The 27,390-nt window shown below is 35.7% G+C and overlaps 3 protein-coding genes and 1 long non-coding RNA gene across 11 annotated transcripts; all 4 read right to left on the reverse strand.

The window, feature by feature from the left end:
• Positions 1 to 5,017, reverse strand: LOC111788343. 3 transcript variants are annotated; one of them, XR_002814132.1, is made up of 3 exons: positions 4,715 to 5,017; positions 1,399 to 1,562; positions 1 to 945 (listed from the first exon to the last, which is right to left on the reverse strand). It is a non-coding gene; the product is annotated as an uncharacterized LOC111788343 (long non-coding RNA). The 3 variants fall into 3 exon arrangements; XR_002814133.1 differs by having other exon boundaries at positions 1 to 1,553; XR_002814131.1 differs by having other exon boundaries at positions 1 to 1,562.
• Positions 5,018 to 7,788: 2,771 nt separating this feature from the next.
• LOC111788261 (transcription factor MYB36-like) lies at positions 7,789 to 8,821 on the reverse strand. The gene is made up of 3 exons (XM_023668567.1): positions 8,686 to 8,821; positions 8,461 to 8,590; positions 7,789 to 8,389 (listed from the first exon to the last, which is right to left on the reverse strand). The coding sequence occupies exons 1-3, from the start codon at positions 8,819 to 8,821 to the stop codon at positions 7,831 to 7,833; spliced, it is 825 nt and encodes a 274-aa protein (XP_023524335.1). The 3' UTR covers positions 7,789 to 7,830.
• Positions 8,822 to 12,477: 3,656 nt separating this feature from the next.
• LOC111788213 (homeobox protein knotted-1-like 2) lies at positions 12,478 to 15,094 on the reverse strand. The gene is made up of 5 exons (XM_023668489.1): positions 14,699 to 15,094; positions 14,498 to 14,620; positions 14,258 to 14,393; positions 12,877 to 13,130; positions 12,478 to 12,798 (listed from the first exon to the last, which is right to left on the reverse strand). Exons 1-5 carry the CDS (start codon positions 15,077 to 15,079, stop codon positions 12,595 to 12,597), a joined length of 1,098 nt encoding a protein of 365 aa, XP_023524257.1. The 5' UTR covers positions 15,080 to 15,094; the 3' UTR covers positions 12,478 to 12,594.
• Positions 15,095 to 21,446: 6,352 nt separating this feature from the next.
• Positions 21,447 to 27,109, reverse strand: LOC111788100 (endo-1,4-beta-xylanase A-like). 6 transcript variants are annotated; one of them, XM_023668285.1, is made up of 9 exons: positions 27,025 to 27,109; positions 25,460 to 26,215; positions 25,290 to 25,346; positions 24,748 to 25,109; positions 24,499 to 24,658; positions 23,908 to 24,251; positions 23,642 to 23,819; positions 23,010 to 23,546; positions 21,447 to 22,696 (listed from the first exon to the last, which is right to left on the reverse strand). In XM_023668285.1, exons 2-9 carry the CDS (start codon positions 25,541 to 25,543, stop codon positions 21,587 to 21,589), a joined length of 2,832 nt encoding a protein of 943 aa, XP_023524053.1. In that variant the 5' UTR covers positions 25,544 to 26,215; positions 27,025 to 27,109; the 3' UTR covers positions 21,447 to 21,586. The 6 variants fall into 6 exon arrangements, with proteins under 6 accessions (XP_023524053.1, XP_023524056.1, XP_023524055.1 ...); XM_023668288.1 differs by having other exon boundaries at positions 25,460 to 26,211; positions 27,025 to 27,100; XM_023668287.1 differs by lacking the exon at positions 27,025 to 27,109 and adding an exon at positions 26,762 to 27,006 and having other exon boundaries at positions 25,460 to 26,211.
• Between the last annotated feature and the right edge of the window lie 281 nt (positions 27,110 to 27,390).

Raw genomic sequence — 27,390 nt, forward strand, 5'->3', positions numbered from 1 at the left:
TTTTTTTTTTTTTTTTTTTTTTTTTTTGCTGGCAGCAAGCTCGAGACCCTACCATAGTTGCGAAGTTTCTAAAGCTTTAACTATTTGATGGCAAGATCGAAAACTTCCTTTAGTTGGCTTGTTAAGTGGACTGTTGACTACAAGCTGACAGATTGTCAGTTTTTTTTATTGAATGACGTCGTCGTCATTCAAATTCTGAGGTAGGTTTTGACCTAGAAGATTGCGGACGGGGGAGCAAAAAGGACCAACTAGAGGGAAAACCAAACATCTCGACAGCAAAAGATGAGAGGAAGAATACCAAATTCAGCTGACTGACGTTATACTTGGGAAAGTGCGATATGAAAACATGTCTGACATGTATTATATAAAAAATATATTTCAATGAATTTTCGCAGTAGTTATTTGAAGTCAAAAGAAGACCTATTATCTAAATTTGAGTGACATTCTATTGTGGTATCTTTAAAAAGCATCGGTGTATTTCCTTCCCTTCAGGTTCTAGCTCCATTAGAAACTCGTTTCTTTAAGTTAGGTTCAATGAGGAGTCTATTGACGACACTATTAGCAGGGAAGAAGGCAGAACAACAGAAATATGCCTAGCCACAATCACGTTCTAGCTCCAATAGTGTATTACCTATTTTTAGTTGCATTCTCAAACAAACTATAACCAGGTTGAGGCTAGATTAATGCACTCGTCATTCTCAATGGTTAATTCATCTTTAAAAAATAATAAATTTTATGCCGCCTAAATAGGCATGGAAAAACCCTACCTATGACGAAATTAATGCAGAAACTCATTTGCTAATGGGAGAATAAAAATATTTTTTAACTCACCTGTCATCTTCAAGAGTCGTGGCAAAGGGTTAAGGCAATCAAGTTTCCCATTACACCTTTAATTTCCTGGTTCTGATCTGTGTGATTCTGTTTTGCCTCAGTTCGAAATGCTGTCTGCAACAATCAAGGGTTAAAGCATTTAAGTATCCTGATCCTATGAACTTGGATCGGAATAAAAGAATGACCTTATGAATCTGATGGGTTACTGATGAACAATATGACACTCCGTGTAAAGAAGACGTCTCAAAACACACTACCAACAAATGAACTTGGTCCTCTTCTTAAATGACAAAAACAACATAATTTCCGTTGCTGCTTAAATGGGAATATATACAGATGATTCAACGAAGGAAATGAGCACCTTAATTCCATCATCTGTGCATTTTATTTATTTTCTTAATATGCCACAAACGAAGACAGGTAAACGTAGCAAATCAAGTCCAATTAATCATCTTGTATTCTTTTAGGAACAATAACTTAGTAAGACCTTTATTGGGTATAGTTTAAGGAACATAAATAATCGACACAATATCATACTAGCAAAGAATATCAAAGCAACATTCTCACCTGTCCAGACCTTAAATAGAATAGTGTTGTGATATTGTCACATGCTCTCCAATACCAACCATCTTGGTGGAACTGTTGAAATCTGTCCCTGAATCCTTACCTGACCAGCTATCGTATGTTCTCTTATATTTGTTCCTTCCCCAATAGAGAACATTCTGCATGTTCTAATTACACAATATTGAAATTGAGATAAATTTGTAATGAAGCACGATGAAGCAATAATGTAGCTGAAGGAACATAACCATGCATACTACATAGCCGTGCAAGTTTTGAGAGTTCAGATGATGGTTTAAAATTAAACATTAGGGGAACGCAACCTGGTATATACAAAAACAATTCAAGCAAGCCCATCATAGTTAAACTGATAAAACAAGGTACATGCACATGCAAGTTCGATCTATAGATACAGATCTAGTATGGAGGGAACTTTAAGATTCAAGCACAAGTTGTAATTGCAGCTCTTGATCAACTTTGGCTGCTCATATTCTAAGTTCAGTTTAGGCATGAAAGACACTTCCCATTTGTTCATAAAAGTTGGGAGTAGAAGATGAAGTGCCAGAACAGAAGATTTTGATGCCCCTAAATCTCAGCTCTATTTCCTAATACCTCTAAGAGAAGACAATGTAAATTGACGAAAAGGATCTCAAATGCAGTCATTCATTAAAACTATTCCTACAAGAGCTTTCATCAACTTATACTCGAGATATCGACTACCAATTTCACTATTATATCATACTCTGACCTATGTTCATATTGTTAAATACAATCTCACTACAACGCTCAACAAGAATAGAAACTATAAATAGTATCATCAGCCAAACGAATGCTATATTTTTAAATAGAGATCAGACTTTGCCAACACAGCCATAGAGAAAACTTAATATGACAGACTAAAATTTAGCGATCAGTCCAGTTTTTAAGGAAACGGTTTCTGGAGAGTCAAATCCTAGAAATTTTCACACATGCAGAGAAATGATTCAACTATAGTTACAGAAACGTAGGTCAGAGTATTTTCCTTAGGATACAAGGAAAAGCATGGGAATTTGGAGAATAGAAAGCTTAGAAGTAGTTGTATATTTGTGTACAAGTCACGAAGCAAATATTGTAGACCGTTCAGTAGGTTAAACTTATTACAGGATGAATAATGCATCCATTTCCAACAACAAAGAAAGGAATATATATATATATATATATAGACACACACATACATATATATATATATATATACATATATATATATATATATATATATATATATATATATATATATATATATATATATATATATATATATATATATATGTATACATAAACTTTTATTTTCAACAACCGTAAGCAACACAAAAATGATGCAACAAAACATTGAAATCTTCACCAGATAGCCAGATGGCTTCGCCAACTACAAGCTTTGGCAAAGGGATAAGGATTTGATAAAACACTCGCGAGTACTAAATAGGACAGGATATGAAGTGAGCATCATATGCGATTTAATCTAGTCAACCTGTGTTGCAGAAGTTTTCATTTGAAAAGGAAAATGAGCATTTTCACCTACATTGCACATTGAATCAGGCAGAACGACACCAGATTTCTCAATAAAAGGTCAAGAGGAAGACTAGGAAGAGTTCAGAGCAGTTCACTGTACTTGAGCCTCAACTCAAGCACTCAGACCTCCGTAGTTGACGAACTAGCCAAATTTCTAATACTGCAATTAACATATAGGTCGAACTCCTACTTGAAACTGAGAAGGCAGTCCACTATGATCGTGCTTTCTTAATTAAAACGCAAACGATCTCGTTCCTCGCAAAGGTGTGTACAAGAGGAAGAAATAGTAGAATAATAAGCACAGATCCATCCATACTCTAACAGGAATAGAAGAGATAGAATGCATTCATCAATGATACGAAAACGTTAACCGAATATTTAGAAAACAAATGAATAATGGAGGATTCGTCACCGATTAGTCCAGATTTTTTTTTTTAAAAAAGTTCTCAATAGTATAATAATAAGCACAGATCCATCCATATTCCAACAGGAATAGAAGAGATAAAATGCATTCATCAATCATACGAAAACGTTAAACGAATATTTAGAAAACAAATGAATAATGGAGGATTCGTCACCGATTAGTCCAGATTAACAAAAAAAAAAAAAAAAAAAAAAAAAAAAAAAAAAAAAAAAAAAAAAAAAANGAGATAGAATGCATTCATCAATCATACGAAAACGTTAACCGAATATTTAGAAAGCAAATGAATAATGGAGGATTCGTCACCGATTAGTCCAGAAGAAAGAAAAATTGCTCAATAGTAGAATAATAAGAACAGATCCATCCATATTCTAACAGGAATAGAAGAGATAGAGTGCATTCATCAATTATACGAAAACGTTAACCGAATATTCAGAAAGCAAATGAATAATGGAGGATTCGTCACCGATTAGTCCAGATGAAAAACAAATTGCTCAATAGTAGAATAATAAGAACAGATCCATCCATATTCTAACAGGAACAGGAGAGATAGAATGCATTCATCAATCATACGAAAACGTTAACCGAATATTTAGAAAGCAATAAATAATGGATGATTCTTTACCGATTAGTCCAGATTAAAAAAGAAGTGCTCAATAGTAGAATAATAAGAACAGATCCATCCATATTCTAACAGGAACAGAAGAGATAGAATGCATTCATCAATCATACGAAAACGTTAACCGAATATTTAGAAAGCAATTAAATAATGGAGGATTCGTCACCGATTAGTCCAGAAGAAAGAAAAATTGCTCAATAGTAGAATAATAAGAACAGATCCATCCATATTCTAACAGGAATAGAAGAGATAGAGTGCATTCATCAATTATACGAAAACGTTAACCGAATATTCAGAAAGCAAATGAATAATGGAGGATTCGTCACCGATTAGTCCAGATGAAAAACAAATTGCTCAATAGTAGAATAATAAGAACAGATCCATCCATATTCTAACAGGAACAGGAGAGATAGAATGCATTCATCAATCATACGAAAACGTTAACCGAATATTTAGAAAGCAATAAATAATGGATGATTCTTTACCGATTAGTCCAGATTAAAAAAGAAGTGCTCAATAGTAGAATAATAAGAACAGATCCATCCATATTCTAACAGGAACAGAAGAGATAGAATGCATTCATCAATCATACGAAAACATTAATCGAATATTTAGAAAGCAATGAATAATGGAGGATTCGTCACCGATTAGTCCAGATTAAAAAAAAAAAGTGCTCCAAAGCATATCCTCCGGTTCTCGAAAGCAACTAAGCATATCAATAGAGTAAGACTCACACGAAAGTAGTAGCCACTGCGTAGATGAGACCGGAGATACTAATCCACAGCTTCCTATTCTCCGATTCTTGTAAGCGTGTATAAACCTTACGGCGAAAGTAGTGCCTGAGCGGCGCCGATGAAATCAAACCAAATGTAAAAGCACTCCAAAGTTACCTCCAATTCGGTGCTTGAAAGCGTCCATCTACCGATGAACACTTGTTATCCTTCCGCCAATCGCAATCGTCGCTCCTCATTTTTCACCCAAACCGTTAAATTCTCACTCCAGAGTCTAGAGCGCCATTATTCCTTCCATTAACTCCCGCCTTCTTTAATTTATAGTCGGGGGAGCTCTGGCGGATGGCGATTTTATATTTAGGGACGGAAACGCGACCGGCACGTGGCAGCAATCGTGTATGCTCGCGCACAGAGAATCTCATGAAACTTGCATACGTGTCAAATTCGAAAAGCTCACTAGAAAAGAATTTATCGTGTTAGCGAAAGGAGATTTATCAATGCATCGTGATTGACTACACGACATGTCGGCTTAATGGCTCAGACTCTATTGGGCCAATGAAAGCCCATGGACCATAGTAACGATCCATTTGATGAACTGAATTCTGGAAAAGAATATTGAAAATATATATTAAAGCTAACAATTTCACATGCAAAATTCAAATTTTAATATTACATTATAATATTTTAATAATTAAAAAAAAATTAGGGCACGGGTAATATAATTCCGTCTCCACCCCATTTATCGAAAAAAATGTTTCCAACTCCCTAACTCATTCTCTGCGGAGAATCCCCCTTCTACTTGGGATGGGTCCCTAGGGGGCCCGGCCCCACGCAAACTATGAAACTGATACATAATACCTAGCTAGCCTGCATGGCCTCTCGGTGCAATGTCGGGCTCACAAGGTCGGAATATGATTGAATAGTTGTGTTTTTTCATCTATGAAAGAGCTCTGCTCATTGGGTTGATTTCTTTGTCTTGACAACTTTCTCCATAGCCACAAAGTTTGCATCAACCCACCATTAGGAAGATGCAAAGAAAACCCATAAGCAATTAGCTTCACGTATGGAATCAAAGAGGGAACCGAGACCATAAAGTTGCTACTCCTTGAAGCTTGATTCCTGTTGAATGGTTTGTGTTTCATTCCTTGTAGCATGAACAAACCTTGAAGAAAGCGTATGCAGTAAAGTAAAAAATACTTGGGAGTTAAGGAGGGCAGCGGCATTGACACCGACAGCGCCATTGACGTCCTTCATTTTGCTGTTAGTTGTTGTCGTCTCTATTAGATGAAAGTCCCACACCGGCTATTTTAGGGAATGATCATGAGGAATACTATCTCCATCTCCATTGGCATGAGGCCTTTTACGGAAGCCCAAAGCAAAGCCATAAGAACTTAGGCTTAAAGTGGACAATATCGTATCATTGTGGAGAGTCGTGTTCATCTAACATGGTATCAAAGTCATGCCTTAAACTTAGTCGTTCCAATAGATTGGTAAATCTTCAAATGTCGAACAAAAGACTCCAAAAGAAAATGAGTCAACTCTCCTCGAAGGCAGAGTAAAACATGACTAAGACTCCAAAGGAGTCGAGCCTCGATTAAGGGGAGGCGTAGTTTGTTCGAGAAAAAGTGTTGGATGATGAAAGTCCCACGTCAACTAATTTAGGGAATGATCGTGGATTTATAATCAAATAATACTCTCCCCATGGTATGAGACATTTTGGGGAAGCACAAAGGGAAGCCACGAGAGCTTACGCTCAAAGTGGACAATATCATACGACTGTGGAGAGTTGTATTCATCTAACAGTCTCCATCTTTTTTCTATCGAAGATTCTTGGTAGAATTTTTATCATACCATTTTGTAGATTCGTGAAATTAAACCGGCAGTAATGCTAATATAAAATCACCATTTAGAGTCCCAAAAAAAAGCTTATAAATTCCAAGCATGCCTCATCACCCCTTGGAGGGTTAAATAACTAAACCAGCCAAATCAAAAAATAAAATAAATAAATAAATAAATAAACCAAATAATAGATAAGTTATAATAATAATAATAATAATAATACATAAAAAAATTCTGACAAGTGATTAAATTTAGCACCCCATGAATTAAACAGAATTTCCCCTCCTCGGAAACAGTGAAAATTTGCAGTAAAAATGAGGAAGCCAGACCCTCGAATCCAGTGGTTTTTCAGGACAAAATCTTGAAGACGATCACGTAAACAAAGAATAACATGCGTGAAGCGTCGTCGTTTGGCTCTTGGCGGTGCTTAAGGCTAAATCTAAACATCTTATTAATTAATAAATTAAATTATTTATGATCAGCGCTTCAGCTTTGAGCCTTGGACGCTTCCTGTTTGGGCGTTTAGCTGCTGTGCTTGTTCTTCCTACAGGATATTCTTTTACGACAGCGTTTCAGAACCAAATTCTTCTTTATTCACTTGCTTTTCTGTGTTTCTGAATTTTAGGCTGCAGTTATCATGTGTCAAACCACTACCCCTTTTATTCCTTCTAAAACCCTCCTTAATTCATGTATTTTTTTGGATTCTAACAATTTTTTTTTAAAACCAACGGTAACAATTTAGTCCGAGCTATTTATCCATGGAATTGTTTATACTTTTTAAATTAATACTAACCTATTTTCTTAATCTCGATTATTTTTTGTATTCACCGTCAAATTTAAGAAATTATAATAGTAAAAACTTTATCGATAATACCATGACTCAATTGACATAAATGATGTACAAGTGAGTGAATAAGAGATAAATTTATTGTGCGACAAATTTTATCTCAAATTGAACTTTCAACACGTAAATAAGGTCAAATTTGTCAAGCTTTTACTTTATAATAATTATATATATAAATTAATTATTTATATGATTAATATAATTAAACATATGGTCATAAGATGCTATTTCTCTTTTAATTTTTCAAAATTAATTAAAATCAAATACTTGCATATGAAATCTCAACTATATAATAAAAAAAATAATAATGATAACATAAAGTCTAAATCCTTTTAGGGTTTTACTTCTACTACAGCAAGAACCGAACTGAACCGAATTGGGTTATAATCATAATGTACAGATTGAGATAATTTTGATTTTTGGTAATCTCATTAAACTATTGTTTTTGCTGCCCTAAAAAAGAAGAACCCATCATCAAATCATGAGCCATTGAAGGATATAAAGGAGCAGAAATCAAAGAACTCATTTCCCCCCAATCCAACTCGTTCATCAAGCCATTACCATTATCAAACGACGCCGTATTGCTATACACGACCTTCTCCAATTCACCTACGTGGCGGCTTGGGATTGGTAGACCCGGGACCCCGTCTGTTCCAAATTGGAAACTGTCTGTTCTGCTCAAATCGCCGCCGGGGGTGTGGCCGAAGAGTTGCTGAGAATTAGAAGCGAATTGAAGCGATTGGTGATTTGCGCACGGCGGCGGCGGCGGCGGGGAATTGAGCGCCGATGTTAACTCCGGCAAGAAAGGCGATTGGTTATTATAAAGATGGTTGTCAAAAGCAATAGCCATGGAATTTCCAATTTCGGATTTGATTTTTCTTCCTCTTCTCACAAGTTGTTGCTTGCCAAATAATTTCTTCTTCAACCTCGTGTTCCAATAGTTCTTTATATCATTATCTGTTCTTCCCGGTAATTGAGCTGCAATAATCGACCACCTATATCGATACATCGGATTTAATTAATTTTAATTTAAAGAAAAAAAAAAACTTTAGTAAAATTAAATTACCTGCTTCCAATGCTAATATAAAGGCTACAAATTATTCGATCTTCTTCTTCTGAGAAATCCCCATGTTTGATATTTGGTCGAAGGTAGTTCAACCACCGGAGTCGGCAGCTTTTCCCGCATCGCTTAAGACCTAATCCAATCCAAAGAAAATCATATCAATTTCAATTTAATTTCAAACTAATAAGAAAAACTTTAAGCTGACGGGTTACGATAAATTAGTGTTACCAATTTTTTGAGGTAGGGCGATCCAGTTTCCTCCGGTACTATGCTGCTCGATATAGGATTTGAGTTTTGCGTCTTCCTCGGGCGACCACGGGCCCTTCTTCACGTTGGCTTTATCACAGCAAGGAGCTCTTCCCATGGCCTTTGTTTGGAAAGGAGTGTTCAAAGTACAGAAATTATGAGAGGGAAAGGGGAAAGAGAGAGGGTTATAATAGTATTAAGGGAGGGAAATTCATGTGCGTGATGAAAAAGCCTTCGGATTTATAATTTTTTATTTAAAAAAAGACAGGATTTTCTTCTTGTCTGTTTTTGCATAGAATCAATAGGATAATTATAATAAATAAATATATATATACTGGGCTGTCCCTCTTTACGTTGAGCTGTTTTTTCGTTGGTTCGCAGGGTCATGCATACCATATAACTTTTACGTATTTGTATTATATCAAAAATTTCCATAGTTTATTAAATTTGGGTATCAATAATTATCCACAAGGTATATGATATGATGAAATGAATCTTAGCTTTTTATCCTTGAAAGTACCATATATTCAAAAACAAATTTATAATAAAGTTTAATTTCTCTCAAAAGTCCCACATCGATTAATTTAGGGGATGATCATGAGTTTATAAATGAGGAATACTATTTCCAATAGAACGAGGCATTTTGAGGAAGCCCAAAGCAAGGTCATGAGAGCTTATACTGAGACAATATTATATCATTGTGTAGAGTCGTGTTCATCTAACAACCCATTTAAAAAAAACCACTAAGAATTTTAAGTTCTAAACTTTAATAAATTTGTGAAGTATTAATTTTAATGTCTAATTAGATGGTTTCTTAGGAATTCACTAGATGTGTTGTAGGGCATGTTAAATGGTTTATTGTAAGATACATGCACCTGAATACCCTACCATTTTATTCCATGTATTCAACCCGACAAAATGAATGTGTCCTTGAAATCAACCCCAAAAAGTAAGACTCATTGACTGAGATTATTTGAAAAGACGACCAAATTTCAAATAATTATATGGAAACGAAATCCATCAATTGAACACATCGTTTTGAATGATAAACACATATGTTTTTATTAGTAATTTAGTTAAACATAATCTTTATTATTGTCTATATCTCTGTCTCGTTTACTTTTATTTATATATAAATAATTTAATTAAAAATTAATAAAATAATAAATAGAGAATTTTGTGAAATGAGACAAAATATATATATATATATATATATATATATATATATTTTCTATTCTTATAGACATTTCTACTCTTCGTATTTTTTGTTATAGATTTTTAAAATATATGTCATAATATGCAAACACAAATCTACCTTGTTATTAATTTTATAATTATTTTAATAAATATCTAAAGTCTTTGGGGTTGATATTTTGTTTTGGTTTTTTTATATTTTATTATTATTAATTATTTAGCACTCCAAAATTGAATTATTTTTGGTGGTTGGGGGAATTGAAAGGAATCCCATCAAAAGGATAGCAGGATTAAATGTTATAATTATTTTTTAAAATTCAAGTACTTTTTTAATTAGGCTCTGCTGCTTTTCAGTATTAATTATGATGCACAAATCGTATCTTAAATATAAAAATAAAAATATAAAAATAGTGTAAATGTGAGTTAATTCAAATGAGTTTTAGATAAGAGTGTTCAATTGGGCCCAATTATTGTAAAAAAAGCCCAAATAATTGGGCCTGATGTCCGTACATTAAATTTAAAAAATAATAATAATAATAATCGAGAAGGGTAAAAATTATAATTTTATTAATTTCTATTATTAAGGAGACGAGATACAAATAATTAAGATTAAGAATATTTAAAAAGCCCTAATAAATGATTAGACAGAGAAAATCCTTCCCCTTTAGCATTAGGATCTCCTTAAAAGTTATTTTGTTATTATATTATTTAGTTATTTCAGTTGCCACCTTTTTAGATTTTTTCAATATATATATATATTCATGATATAGATTTTAAAAAATATATATTTGTTTACCTTAAATTATATTTTATTGTAAAATAGTCGACATTATTTCAGTTGCCACCTTGGAATTTGATGGGTATTTATGTTAAGGGATGTCCGTAACCTTTGAGCACCACATAATGTATTTTGATGCGACTTAAAAGAACGGTGTATCATCCAACACATCAAGAGTGTGCATAATAGATATGTTGGATGACACTTGTGTATTTTAGCATTCACATAGTCCAATGAACACTATACTTTTGTTTCTGTAATACATGAGAGTTACAACCGACTCTCTTTTACGTATGATTGTGATATCGTCACTTTCACGATCCCTTCGAATCTATTATCCATGATACCAAATCATTTTTGGGCCCCACCTTCACCATCATCCGTTTCACAAATATGACATCACTTTCTATCCAATCAACATGCTACCGCTAATTACAAGCTTGAATTATTCTCATCTATTTTTTAATTTTCATTTAATTAATTTTTCATTAATCTATTATCTCAACTTGACTATATCACGGGAGAAGGTAAAGGTCCCATCTTCGTAACAGTAAAAAAAATTCCTTCCTCTCAGTTTCTCCTCCATTTTCCCTTTATATTTTGCTCCCTCAACTTTGCATCTCATTTCATTTTTTACCATTGCTTTCTTTGTTCTTAATGTATGGCGAGGGGTTCCTCTTGGTTTGGGGCGGAGAACAGATCATTCTGTGCTATTGCTTGTATTGGGAATGGCCGGTGTAAAGAAGAAGAAGCAGCAGGTTTTGAAGTTTGATGACATTTTATGCCTTCTCTATCGATGGGGTTGTCGATTGTTGTTGAATCCTCCGACGAGTTCATCCAGCTGAGTTCTTCGAGAAGTCTGGTGTCAAAGTCCTGCTGCTTCTTCGAGAAGTCTGTTGAATCCTCCGATGGGGTCATCGTTTTCACATTCATTGGGGTTTAAGAGGGAGAGAGAAACTCAAAGTCCATTCACATTTTTCGCCCAACTTTGTGGCTTCATCGGACCGTCGATAAGGTTTGCTTTCGCTAACCGAACAAAATTTGTACAAAATTCAAGCTTGTTCGGCCACACACATCGTTCGTGCATGCATGTTCAATCATGCGCGACACAATCTTGGTTCCCAATAAGGCGACCCATACATCGTGATGTCATCTCATATCACGAAACAACTTGACCATATTGGTTTGCTCGAACACATCCATTGAGAACTAACTTATATGTCGATCATCTCATTGGGACAGAGTCTTCCATACCAAATTAGTAAATAAATATATAATATATATGTATAATAAATTAGTTTTGTGTCTTAGAACATATATATAAAAAGTGAGGTGAAAACCGAGATCAGAAATTTCTATCAAATCCTTCCTTTATTTTGAAGGGTATTCTTTGCTTCATTCGAGACGGGTCTTCAAGGGTTCAAACAGACATTTCTATATAGATGGCCCCGATCGGGCCGATGACTTGATCTTTAAGTTTTGGATAGGTAAGACGAGGAATTAAATTATTTAAATATTATAAGTAAAACCTAGCAACCATATTGGTGAATTCAAAAGAGGGAGAGAGAAGTAAATAGGAAGTTGAAATAGGAAAGACATTAGCATATGCAGCAATCCTGAGGTTCCAAATACAAACTACATAATAGGCTTTAAACAAATAACAAATATACTTCTCTTCTATTATTAATTCCTCGACACTTATCAAACATCATAATCTTAAATACTACAATCGAACACAAAACATCCTTAAAAAGGTAATAAAAGATAAAAAAAAGATTAAAAAAAAAAATTCGAGNCAACTAGGTCCGAGTTATATACCTTCTAACAAAGAAACTTGAAGCACGCAACGTTATTATTTATCAAACTAATTTCTTGGATGATATAAGGGAACTAACCTTCTTGAGTAGCGTGACGGTGGGTCACGGTCCGAGTCGATAATGGCCATCGGTCATGTAATGACCGTCGAGGTAGAGCGCTGCATTGGAAGGATGAAGGCCATCCATCACCATGAACTGCATATCTTCAGAAGGTTTCCAGTGTCTCTTCCTTTGGTTTATGAACCAATTGTTTATTTGCTTCTGATCCAATCCAGTGGATTCAGCCAATGCTACCTTCTCTGTCTCCTGTGAAAAACCCCATCATTTCATTCAAACATAATCAATATGATTGGTTGAGATTAAGGGATAAATGAGGTAACTTACTGAAGGATATGGCCATTTGTAATGCAACTCCCACCAATTAAGAAGCTTCTGCCTTGCATCTTTTGGGAGCTTCCCTTTCTTCTTTTTCTTAGACAGTTCTTGCTTTAAACTGCTCAGGAAACCACTATACTTCCTCAGTAGGTGGTTCTTCAATTCCCTGTCTTCCGCTCGCGGGTCGATCTCCGGTAGCTCGGTTTCTCCCCCGCTATTCTCTTGTTCCTCCTCTGACGATCCGATACCTTCACACTTCTCATCTGTGAAGAATTCAAGTACGCGATATTGTTGAGAATTGTTGAGAGGAACCCACGTTGACTATTTCAGGGAATGATCATGAGTTTATAAGCAAGGATTGGTACGAGAGCTTATGCTCAAAGTGGATAAAATCATACAATTGTGGAGATTCGTAATTCCTAACATGGTATCAGAGTCATGCCCTTAACTTAGTCATGTCAATAGAATCCTCTCAAACAAAGATGTTGTGAGTCTCGAAGGTGTAGTTAAAAGTGACTCAAGTGTCGAACAAAGGGTGTACATTGTTTGAGAACTCCAGAGAAGGAGCAAGCCTCGATTAAGGAGAGACTGTTCGAGGGTTCCATAGGCCTTAGAGGAGACCCTATCGTTCAAGGGGAGGATTCTTGGGAGGGAGTCCCACATTGGCTAATTTAGGGAATGATCATAGATTTTATAAGGAATACATCTCCATTAACACGAGAGCTTATGCTCAAAGTGGACAATATTATACCATTGTGAATATCCAAGTACTAAAACACATTTGGAGAGTCCCGATACTAAAAACACTTCAAAAGCTCAAGGGGTTTATTGATTAAAATTCAAATATTCTCAATGATTAGGGAAGCAGTAGAAGATGCTTCTCGGTACTTACATATTCAGACCCTAATTAATTAATTAATTAACCAACAAGCAAAATACACACAAAATTGGCTAACTAAGAAATCAGAACATGAAATATTCAACAATTAGCGATTACAAGTTCCAAGAAGAGCATAGAATAAATGAAATATCAAATCCTTCAAAGTTTAATATGACACATTTTACAGATCGTTAATAAATTAAATTAGTAATTTTGTTCCTTTCTGACAGGACCTACCATGGGGTAGCGTTTGATATGAACAGAATCCTATGTTCCACTCAATTTACTTAATTAAGCTTCCATTTTAATCAGTTTAAGTAAATAAAGATAAGTGTAATTAGACAAAAAAAAACCCAAAAATTGCAGAACCAAACGTGGGCATATGATGATTAGGGTTCCATTAATTAAGGGAAACTACAAAATTTTGCAGAAAGAATAAAAACCCATCTCAGAAAATGGATTTAATTCATACCCTTTTGAGGAAAATTAGAAATTTAGTAGAAAAGTTACCGGAATTGAAGATCCGAACTGGGCCATTACAGAGAGAACTGAGCTGAGATTCGATCCTGCGCATGAAATCCATGGCTTCTTGAACTGGCCTTGTAAGTTCCTCTCGGTATTTCACCAACATGTCGTAATAAGCTTCCTATTATTTTTCGAATAAAGGAAAAAAACCCTTATATTCAAAAGGAATATTATTAATTAGCACGAAAAGAACAAAAGTAGAGGCTATGGTTGGTTGTCACATACCATGAATTGATCAAGTTCTGGATCCTTCGTGGAATCTCCAGAAACCATGGAAGATCGCTGCCGTGCTTCAAATTCTTGCCGGGCAGCCACCAGCTGCTCCACCACTTGCGGCGGAGCACCCACCTACAAAAACATGGGAATTAAAGGTAGGGGCCCGTTTGAAATTTCATGAAAAATCGATTCTTTTTCTTTTGTTGTTACCTTCTGACATTCCATGTAGGCTTCAAGGAGGCTGGAATATTGTGGATGAGCCATGATTTTGGCTTTAATGGCTTCAACATCAACGCCGCCGTCATCATCAGGCCGACATGTTGTCGTCGTCGGCGGCGGCGGCTGTCCTAAAGAGTAGTGGAATTTGAGGAGCTGGTGGTGGGAACTACTAGCTTCCGACTTGACAATCGGGTGCGATTGCTCGGGTTGAAAACAATCAGCTCCTTGTTGAAGATGAAACGTGTGAGCAGCCATCTGAGCCGTCGGATTGCTTGATCTGCCATAATTACCCGATGAAGAATTTGCTGATGCGTACAAGAAATTGCCTCTCGGATTTGAGTTCTCGTTTAGATGATTATTATAATCCTCCATTTCTCAGTAAAGAAGTAATTTATAGGTTTTTCATCAAAGCCCTAAAAAAAAAAAAAAAAAAAAAAAAAAAAAAAAAAAAANAAAAAAAAACCCTAATTGTGAAACGCCGCCGCCGCCGCCACCACATGGGGTGAGAACTCGCCGGCAAGAAACTCAAATGGGTTGTGCTCCATGATCAAGAAGAGCCCATCTTCTTTTCATAAATGGGTATATGATGAAATTTTCCGAAAAAAATTGGATAAAAAAGGGAAAATTGGAAGCTTTTTACAAAAAATCAGATTTTATGGATTTTTTTTTTTTTTAGAATTTTAAAATTTTAAATAAAATATTAAGTAATTAAGGAGACTATTATTGATTTGAAACATTTTTTTTTATAAATTAAAAAAAAAACATATCTAATACTTAATCAATTAATTGTTGGAATTTCTAAATTGGGTGTTCTTCAAATGAACCAAGACCCTTTTTCTCCTTTTATTTATTTATTTATTATTTATAAATATGACAACCAAAAGTACATTTAATTAAAGCAATTTCTATTTTCATGTCCTGTCATTTGTTTTATTATTTTCCTCGAATAAATAAATTTTCCAACAAGTACATGTCGTTTATAGAATCAATCCTATAATCTTCGCTTTTCCTTCATTATTTTTTTATTTATTTATTTCATGAAATATCTTTTAGCTAAATTTTGCATTGATAAAAGAAAAAAAAAAAACATTCTTCATTGTGAGAATATGATATTTAAATAAATAAAAAACATAGTGATTGGATTAGTTTTTTAATTAAATAAACTAATATTTCCATTTGATAAAGATTCTTTTTAAAAATAAAAAATAAAGTTTTTAGTAATATTTATTGGTGATTGTTGTCAACATCATTTCAAAATTTGGGGCATTATCTTTTTGTTAGAAAGTCTTTTTATGAGCAACTTTTTTTTATAACGTCTAAATTTTGATTAAAGAGAAGTATTAGTAAGAATGATGAGTTGTAAGAACATTGATTCATTATTAAATATTAATTAATCAACTTGGGGTGTATTATTGCTTCACTACGGTTGAATTTTGAAACAAGGAGACGTAGTCAAACCCATAATCCATTAGTATGTTGCCAATATAAAGATTTTGTCTCTTTAATTAAAGTACATGTCAGATGCAATATTGGTTGAAGAAGGAAACAAAATATTTTTTTTACACCGGTGTGGAATCCTAAACCCTAAATCTCTCTTTTATAGACACGTTTTAAAATTGTAAGACTCATGACTATATGTAACTGGCCAATGCAGATAATATCTGATAGTGGTGAATTTGAGCTGTGTTACAGACAAAGTCCCAAAATTTGAAGCATGAAAGTCGCCCATGTTGTAAATTGTCATGAAGATGTATTGTCTCAACTCTCGTTTAGTTTATATACACTTTGATTATTGAGATTGATTGTTACCGGTAGATGTAAGGTAATTTCTTCTCTCTGAATCACGTAAATTTCTGTATCTTTTTGTTTAATTTTTGTTCGTGGGGTGGGAGTACAATCAAACTTACTTCTACTTTCTACAAAAAGTCGGGGACTCGCAATAAGCCCGGTACTTGGATGCCATTTCCATGTCTCTCCTTCTCTCAAAAGCACGATCTTGTAGTTTAGCGATAATTAACACGAAATGATGAGATATGAGGGTGATGTGAGGCTACTTTCCCTTGAGCTAGACAACCATTGAGCTGTGGTAGTCTGTTTAGGCTGCGTGTGTGCTGTTTTCGTGCTTAACCAAATTAATCATTAAGCACAATCATGTGGTTTATACCCACATGGATATTTTAATTCAATATACAAAACAAGGCTCATAATTAAAGAAATTATTGAAATATATGGGTAATAAGCATAATATATTGAGGACATTTATATCGGTGTCGTGGTTGAACTAAAAGGGGGGGAAGTTGGTGGAGTGGATATCCATTATAAGGGAGCACTGTAGGCGGTGACCAGAAGCACGTGCATGGTAAGGGAAGGGGGGAGGGGGCCGAGTGCCGAGGAAGGGATAAGGCAAAGGAAAATGGGTGGGCGTTTGGAGGATTGGATGGGAAGCCCCAGGGAAGTCCCGAAAGTCGCGCGCTAAAAACGGGGCCTGGGCTGCGCTTAGGGTTTGAAGCGTTGGGAAAAGACAAGTCAGGGACTGGTAACTACTACTACTACTACTTCACTCCATGTTTGGGCTGTGCACTGTAGAGCGCAGTGGGTGCGTGCTGTTCCTTCTCCTCTCGCACCTTCCCCATGCTCCTTATATTATTATAATACGTGCTGTACTGATGGTCAATACGCTCCATCCCCAGGTGTTTTTTTCCTTCATTTTTCCCCCATTTCCCAATTGCCTCTCTCTCCTCTGCCACCTCTATCAACATTCACTCTAAATTTACCTCTCTTTCTACCTTAACTCACTCTAGATCCTCTTTCTCTCTAACAAAGTACACCATACGTCTCGAACTCTCAAACAGTCTTCCCTTAATTGAGCTCGACTCCTTTCTCTGGTGCTCTCAAACAAACTACACCTTTTGTTCGACACTTTAGTCACTTTTTTACACCTTCAAGACTCACCATCTTTGTTCAATATTTGAGGATTCTATTGTCATGACTAAGTTTAGCTTAGGCTTATAGAGCTCTCAAACAGCCTCCCATTAATCGACGCTCAACTTCTTTCTCTAGAGCTCTCGAACAAATTACACCGTTTATTCTACACTTTAGTCACTTTTTTACTACACCTTGGAGGCTCACCATCTTTGTTCAATATTTGAGGATTCTATTGTCGTGGCTAAGTTTAGAGTATAACTTTGATATCATGTTAGGAATCACAATTCTCCACAATGGTATGATATTGTCCACTGTGAGTATAAGCTCTCGTAACTTTGTTTTGGGCTTCCGTAGAAGACCTCATCCCAATGAAGATGTATTCATATATTTATAAACCCATGATTATTTCATAAATTAACCAACCTGGGACTAACTCCCAACGATTATCGACAAGAATTGCTCTAACCAAAACATACTTAATTATGGAGTTTCTATCGTTGGGCCATTAAAAATAAAGGTGCACGTTGTTGGTATAGATAGTGACTTTTAATTGTTTTGAATCTTTCTTAGTCATTCTATTCTCAGAATCACTCTCATTCCAATGTGTTCTCGATTTGTTTATATACTTCTGAAATATTTATAATATTCTATTTCAAATACATCAATTATTTTCATTTATTCATGTGACTTGGGTTGTTATTATTAGTAGTTGATTATATCATAGTATGTGATGGGATAGGAAAACAAAAGTAATGCCTCGTGGAATGGTTTGTCATTTGAGTCGAGACAACGTTTTTATGTCTAGTGAGGTTTTGACCAAACTTTCGATAATTTACTCTAAAACATCGTATTTTAATTAGTTTTAAAATTCACGATTAAACTTATGTTTATGTGAGGTAGCTAAATTCATGAGATATCGTGACATATTATGATCCAATTGATGGTTCAAAGATTCGTAGTTTAGAATACGAGAAAGAGTTGGATCGGGGGATGGCGTTTGAGTTTGAGGCCTTTCGAGAATCAAATCATGGCGTCTTTTCTTAGAATCATATCATATGAAATGAGCTGTTAGTGTCTCATGTGTGTGTCACACCCATACATTTAAGGCTTCAATTTCATGTTTGATATTTGTAGGACATGTTTTAACAGTCTACCAACTCTTTTTGTCGATATTTGGCAACATAACGGCCACCCCTATTTACTGCCCTTATTTTTCCTCCATATATATTCCTTTTTCTTTCTTAATCACCAAATTAACTCTACCTCAAGCATATATGGTCGTTTTTTAAGGAATGGATCGAAATAAGACTAGATCTTCTCTATAAAAATCCTTAAAGACAAATCATAAATAAGACAATATCTGCTAATGATGAGTTTGGTCTGTTACAAATGGTACTAGAGTCAAACAGTAGAGTGTGTCAACAAAGGTGCTGATCTTCAAGGGAGTGGATTGTGAGATCCCACATCGGTCGAAGAGAAGAATGAAACATTTCTTATAACGGTGTGAAAACCTCTCCTTAGTAGATGCTATTTAAGACTCGTGTTGGTTTGTGGGGATGTTAGAAGGAAGTATTGGAGGAGGTGTAGGAGAATGTTGGGGCACACGGGTACGAATCAAAATTTCGAAATCATGATCAAAATGATGGGCATAAGTGATTACAATTAATTCCTTAATTATACCTTTAAACTAATTGCAAAGTAAAATTAGGCAGCATAGTTAATTAAGTTAATTGACCCAGTAACGTATACGCAATCATTAATTCCTTAATTATTAAACTTTATTGATTATGAAAATATGTAATGATATCGGATGAAATTCTTTAAATAAAATAAGGTTTAAATATATAAAAGTAAATTATAGAAAAATATTTTGGAGAAGAATTGAGGCGGGACCCACCAAGTATAATTACTCCTTTTGATCAGTTTTATTAATATTAATATTAATCTTTCTTATTTATTGTAAATTTATATCTAAACGTTTAACCATTCTTTTACAAATAATATAAGTTTTTTTAAAAAATATTATTTAAAAGGTTTAATGCGATATATATATTATTTGTTTATATATAGAATAAAATATTCATGTAACGAAGTATTTGAAGTTGATGCAGTGACATAAGTGACAAATTTTCAAAATATTTAAAATTAACGGAAACGACAAAGCTATTTTTGAGTTAAAAAAATAACAAATAATTTATTTAAACATTGAAAGGTGAAAATGATACAAAAGTGAAAGGGATTAAAATAATGACCTCTTAATACTTTATAAATATAATATTGATTCAGAAAAACAATATGGGTCCCTATGTTTTAAGTTGTATTACATTTGTAATTAAAAAAAAAAAAAAAACTGTCATATTTATCGACTAGTTTTTAAAAATTTCAATCAGCTTCTATCTATTTTTTTTTTTCATTCATACATGTTTCATCTAATTCTATTTTTATAATAAATATTTTCCTATAATTTTATCAAATAATTTAGATCAAACTCATTTAAATCATGTAAGTTATAAAGCAATTATCTTATAGTAAAATATTACCAAAGAACGTTCTTAGGAATTTAAAATAAAAATTTACCAAATTACAATGATTAGCAATTATTTTAAAAGTTAAGAGTAATTTCAAAATAATGTAATTTTACTTGTTAGGTGTAATTTTTTTACCTTAACCCTAAACACAAAAAACGAAAGAAAATCAAGAACAAACTTAATACAGAATGGGCTTGAAAACGGTTGAACTCGAGAGAACACATGTGTCATAGTTTAGAAGTAACGGGAAAGTAAAGGAATAAAAAATTCCCCTCATTGACCTCGACCTGAAAGACTTTTCCTCGATAAGCATGCATCTTGCACATCCACAACTTAAATATTTTTCAATACCTACAAATTTAGGGTCATGTATAAGACTTTTTTTTTTTTTTTTTTTGGAAATCAAGGCATCAACCAATTTGAATTTAAAAAGCAAAGAGTATATTTGAATGATAATAGAAATGGAGAGAAAAGTGGCAGTGTGGGTGGTGGTTGTGTCAGTGTTAGGGAAGAGGGGAAGGCGCGCGAGAACACCGCGGGGTCTGTTTCTCCAACACACCAATTACTACTGCTACTCCACTCCACCACCACTCCTCACTCCTCTCTTTTATTTCACTTTCTTCTTCACTTTCCAAATCTCTCGTATCCACGACAATATCTATTAATAATGAACTTGTGCGGTTACAAATGCTATCAAGACTAGACACCGAATAGAGCGGTTGAAATATCCAAACCTAAAGTCACCAGTCTCTGTCTCTCTTCTTCTTCTTCAACTCCGCCCATCATCCTGGCTCTTACCCACTTGCCATTCAATTACCAATACAAATCAAAACCACCAAACAAATACGTGGTGGGGTCATACACCCATGTGGGGCGTGGGCTCCACCTGAACCAGGTATTTAGGGACAACGATGGGACTCTTTCTGGGTCCCCTTCCTTCCCCCTTCATCTTCTTTCTTTACCCTTTCAGATACACAAACAAAGAAACAAACAAAGCAAAGCAAAGGAAAGGAAAGGAAAGGAAAGGAAAGGAAAGGAAAGGAACTTACCCACATACCTTTCTCCCATCACTTTGATTTGATGCTCTTTGGGGCCCTCCCTTTTTACTACTGCCACTTCACAAACGTTACTCTACAATACAAAGGAGCCTCGGATTTATTTCTTTCTATCTATCCTCCTCCTGGGCCTATACCTCACTCCGGCCCAATTCTTTTCCTTAATTGGGCCCAGAGTTTAAAAACGATTCAACAGGTTTTAAGGATTGTCCATGTAATCATCAGCACAACTTCACAACCAAACCAACAATAGCACACGTGTATTTATCATCTTCATTGGAACTTACAGATTACAAATCACACACACATCATAATGGGGAACTTTTTATTTTATAACCCCACATCTTTGGAAATGAAAAGGCAGTGCAGCTTCACAGATCTATAGATATCACCACAGGTGCATCCCCCTTTTCCACCACAAATGTCTTTGTGATCTTCTTAGAGCTGCCATTAACAATCTGCACGTTGTATGTTCCCTGAAACCCTCGAAATTTGAATTCATTTTTCTCATCCATCTGTCCACTTGCATGAGAAAGCCATTCGTGTTTCAGAGAAAGGTATCGTTTGCCAGCTTCGTTGATGTCGCCTTCTGCATTCACTAAATGAGAATTGTCCCGGCTCATGAACAGCTCCCAGAATCCCCATAGCATTATACCTTCTACTGCAGGATGAGCAAAAGCTTCTCGAAGCATCACTTCCAAATCATTGGCTCTAATGTGTTCATTGATGGACGACACGTCGAGTTCTGTGAACCAGACTGGAAGGCCAAGAATTCCCATTTTGTCTAAAGCAGAACTAACAACTGGTCCCACTGGACTATCGATATGCCCTTGGATCCCAACTCCTCCCACTGGAGCGCCTTGCTCTTGCAGTTGAAGAATTTGCTGGATGTACTTCTCTGGAGAAGATCTGGTGTCACATCCATCCTCGACGTGATAGTCATTCACGAATAGGAGAGCTGATGGATCGAGTTTGTTAGCGTTCTTGAACATGTCCGCTCGAATGTCTTTGCCGAGATGATCTTGATAGAATGATCCGTGCAACATCTCATTGTTGACATCATAGTGCTTGAACTTTCCCTTGTAGCGTGTCAATAGTCCTGTAAGGCGGTTTTGAACAGCAGCCATCATATCATTCTTGTTCAAGGATTGAACCCATTGTTGTACGGTGTCCTGCACTTCCCAGAAGATGCAGTGACCACGGGTCTCTATGTTGTGGCTCTTGCATAAATCCAGTAACTCATCCGCGTCCATATAGTTTAATTTTCCTTGCTGCGACTCTGTCCAATACCACTTGAGCTCATTTCCAAACACAGCCCAGTTAAAATTCTTCACGAAGAATTTGACAAAATCTTCGTTGTCAATGTTTGATCTACTAATACAAGTCCCAAAAGGGAAACTGTTCTGCATTTGTCTGACTTTTATAAACGAGCCACTTGAGCTAGATCCTGAGAACTTGAGGGTGATGTCACGCCTGCGGACCTGCAGTTGTCCAAATTTTAATGATAAAAGCATATTCAGTATTCGCTTGCTTAATGATATGTCAACATGATATGTTGTTGGAACCAAGAAAAGTTAAGATCATGATGCATAAAAAGAAACCTGAAGAATCAAGGAACGCTAAAAACTAATATTGCAGATCAAACTATATGACCAATGCATTTACTACATGTTAGGAGGAGCATAATACTTCATGCCAAGAATATTGCACCAAGACGCCAGATTCCATTCTTACGGTATTAAAATTTTATAATTTCTTCCTATACGTGACAGTGTGTGTGTGTCTAAACTTTACCTTATCTGTCTGTGACCTCAAATATCTTAACCTTGCATGGTGGTCAACAGGGAAAATTTGAAGTCCCGCGACCATTAAGTCGACATTTGGAGAAGGACCTTGTATGTAAACCATAATCTTTGCTGCTTGCTTCTCAATCCTAAAGGAACCCCCAATTTCATGCCATCGAGCATCACTGATCTCGACTTGCCCTCCATTGACCCATTGGTTATCCACTCCAAGTGCAACATTGACATTTTGTGGACCAGTTGCCCCGGAGCCAATCTTTACCCAAGCAGACACTTGGTATGTTAGAAAGAGTTTCACCTTATCAGTTATCATCTGAGCAGGACCCATCCAAGTCTGCGAGCGATTTGTCACGAGGATGTACCGGCCACTAAGAGGTTCAGAAGGGCCAAGGGAGTCTCGGGCCATAGGAGGAACGATATGAGGCGACCCTGTTCCAACACTTAGTGTACAACTTCCAAGGGGAAACCATCCATTGGTGCCATTACTTAGATTGCTGTTCTCGATTATGTTGACTCCATAGGCTGGATTCTGCACGATATAAACCAAGAACAATTAGCCTGAAACTCACACATTAATTCAAGTATGGAAATTCCTAAAATTGATTTGCAGTTCATTCAAGCAACCTCAACAATTGGTGGAGGTGAAGGAGGAATCTTTTGTGCATGCTTGACAACAAAACTATCAATGAGAATATCAACTCCTGAAGGTGGACCTTCAATATAGATGACAACCTTTGATGGGGAAGCATTTAAAAGAAACTTTCCCTGTAATTGTATCCAGTCCTTATCTGTTGCCTTCACACTTCACCAAATCAATCAACTTTCAGTTTCTTCATAAATTGCACAAGTTTATTTGTATCAAGGTGCAAAAGATAAATTGAGAAACTAACTTGGCAATTCCGATGTATTGTTCACGAGAATTTGGTGTTTGCACCCATAAAGTAGCCCGTACATCAGTAGTGGTGATATTGTTGCCAAATACACGAACAACAGCAGCCACATCATAGGCAAGCTTTCGCTGCACCCTTGCTGTGATGTCCTGCTGAATCCCGTTCCAGCTCTGTGTGCGCTCAGTTGCAGAGGCAAAATACTTACCAGACTGTGGAAGAACTTTTCCATTTCCCATTGAATCGTGCAGAACAATTTTGCATCCTCTTCCAGACCAATTGTTGAGGTTATCATCAAATCTTGGGTTTAGAATAATATTCTCATCGTCAGCATTGGCACTTCCAGCCTTCTCGGATTGATAGTCATGAAGAGAGAGTTAAGTTAAAATCAAACACAGACTCAATTTTTCGCTGATAGAAAAGCAGCAATTTAATTTGAAAGACAACGATCCACATAAGAACCATAGACGTTAAATTCCATTGAAGTTTTGGATACGGAGGGTGATAAGAAAGCTTAGGCAGACAACAGGATTTCTGAATTTGCTTACTCAATTAAGAAGGATGAGGTTAGTTTAAATATGAAGAAGAAATTACCTCCAATTCATTTGGACCAGCACAGGTAATCTCGACTGACCGTATGAGCAAATCAATACCTGGAGAAGGCCCTTCCAGATAGAATACAACACGGTCTGGCATGGTCGGAAGGGAGAATGTCCCTTCCAACTTCTCCCACTTCTCTTTCGACACAGAAGTTCTGCATGCACTTTTATCTATTACTTTTCCAACTCCAGTTATTTCCATCTTACGGAAAAATATTAGAAATGGGACAATAGAATCAGTTACCTTCCAATGCACAAATAGCTAGTAGCAGCATCTCCATGTACTAGCTTTAAAGTTGCTAGGACATCAGCAGATCCATGAAGAGATCCTGACACTCCAACATTTGCTGAAACTGAATAAGTAATACCTGGGGAAATCTTGTTGGTGATTTCCTGTTCCAGTCCCTGCCAGCATTCATTCCGATCCGTCACAACAGCATACTTAACACGTGAATTGATGGATGCTTCCTCCTCATAATTTGACTCGGCCAAAGTTGCATTACAGCAATTGGGGTGCCAATGTTGCAGTCCCATTGAGAAGTCATGGTTCAGTAAGATATTAGCAGCACGTGGAGGACTTGGTTTGGGCGAGTTCTCTTCCACGGCCTGTCATAAAAATATGAGAGTAACGTAGGAAGGAGATCCAGGAAACCATCTAAATAAACAAGACTCTAATAAGAATAAAAGTTCAGATTTCAGATATCCCTTTTATCAGAAAGATCACTAAAAATGTCAGATTATATAAACAGATCCCGGTATGTACAAAATGATGAAACAAATCAGTACCCCTGAAACATCATTGGCATTGTTCTTCTGGTTGGTTTCCATGGTCACAACAGCACTCTAGCCAAATTCAAATGCAAAACAAATTTTATCAGATAAGAAGGAAACAGTAAAAGACGTAGTTTAATTAGTTAAAAGAGAGAATTTCTTGGAGATAGAAGGCGAACTAGCACCTGAGAAGGCTTGTCACTGTTGGGATTCTGATGATTGATGTTGGGAGATCGGCTTGTGAAGCAGCAGGCACATGCCTTCCTCATTTATACGAACTAATCAGATTTACAAGTAAATTCTAAGGAAAGCCAAGACATCCAACCAAACAAACAATTTAAGTCTCTGCTCATTAAACAAATGAGCAATTGGCAGCAATTAGCTTCCGTCAAGCAATTCCAATTTGAATACTATCAAAAGGGTTGTCATATTTTGCTTTTTCTTGCAGATTGGAGCAATGCTAGTGCCCCTATATGCTTGAATTAAAATGGAAGCGTTAAGACTGTTCTGTGTTTCCTAATCCACGATAAAAGCCGACCTTTTGCTTTGGTTCTTGGCCTCCTTGATTACCAGAAGAATTGGCTTACAAGAAATGTGATAGTACAAACTTCTGGCAATTAGAAGTTAGGTGGTGGGTCATCCAAAAGTTCATATTGGGTCACCCAAAAGTTCATATTAGATGAAAAGTGAATCGGGGATGTGACTTCTGAACTCTATTTACCCAGATCCTCATGGTTCACTTGAGAAACAAATAAGATTTGGCTTTCCCTATTTGATGCTCATATCCTCAAGCTGATTGGAGCGTCCATTCCAAACAGAAATCTGTCTTTCAGGACAGAAACCAACAAAGCCTAAATCTGCCCATTCAACTGCTCGATTATGCCTCCACATTTGAGACCAAATTTCAGAGTACATACAACGAGAGCGCACCGCCATCCTTCCTGATGGAAATGAAAATGTAAGTACAATTTCCACATTGGACCAGTTTTGAAAGCACTGCCTCAGAAAAAACCCAAAAGGAAAGTTCATAATGTAATATTAATTTTCAAGAAACAGGCGGCAAATAATCATGGTATTTTCTCACTGAAATTCTCAGTATGCGAACATGAAAGGTCCAACCAAATAAAAGCATATCATAAATGACTCTCAACCATTGCAATAACGCACACACAGGGAACTTGTATTCAAAATCAATGGGAAGAAAACCTCCAAGTTCAATTGCACTTTCTCTTAGGTGATACGATTTCTTGCCTTGTTCTACAAATTAAAAGCCTAACAAGACACCAGAGTGAAACCTGTAAGCTTCCTTCACTAGCATCATCATTTGAAAACACACTAACGATTGAAACCATTGGCTTAGCTTAACAGATAAACACGGAGAAACTTCAATCCAAAAACAATGGCGTTCGATAAAATACAAATGGAAACACATGCCAATAAAACATCAATGCAAGGCTCTGCTAATAGAGAATGGAGCAAAAACTGACGATCTAATTAAGCAACCATCAACGCATGTTAGACATAAGCAGAGGAGCTCCAGATCACGACAGTCAGATTTGGATACGATTGAAATCAATCTAGATCATAGCAGCTTAGAAACACTGGATTGAAATATCAATGAACTAATAATAGCTTTGAAAGGTCGAAATTCTAGAACTGGATCGATAATGTCCCAAAGCAAAGCGACATTTCCCGCAGAAACGAAGAAAAGAGACGGGTTGAGGTTCGCAGAGTGTGCGACTGAGAATACCTGAAAACGAAGAGAATCTGCGGAGGTTGAAGAAAAACCCTTCCAGAAGCAACTTCCTCTTCCTCCGATACCCGCCAACTTTTGTTATTTTGTATTTACAGACAAAAAAAGAAAAAAGAAAAAAACAAAGGTTTTTAAATAATATTTAAAATTCTTTAAATTTATCATTTATTGAAATTTATTATTCCTTCATTAATATAATTTTTAATCGAGTGTATACACAAAATTGAAAAATATATAAATAAAAATTGTATTTATAATGATATCAAAGAGAAAAAACAGAGATTTAAAAATTAAAATTGTTAAACGTAAAATTACATGGCTGCCCTTATTGAAATTATCAACGGCCCAAGCCCGGATTCAGGC

The sequence above is a fragment of the Cucurbita pepo genome, chromosome LG02 (assembly GCF_002806865.2).
Source record: "Cucurbita pepo subsp. pepo cultivar mu-cu-16 chromosome LG02, ASM280686v2, whole genome shotgun sequence".
Classification (NCBI taxonomy): Eukaryota; Viridiplantae; Streptophyta; class Magnoliopsida; order Cucurbitales; family Cucurbitaceae; genus Cucurbita; species Cucurbita pepo.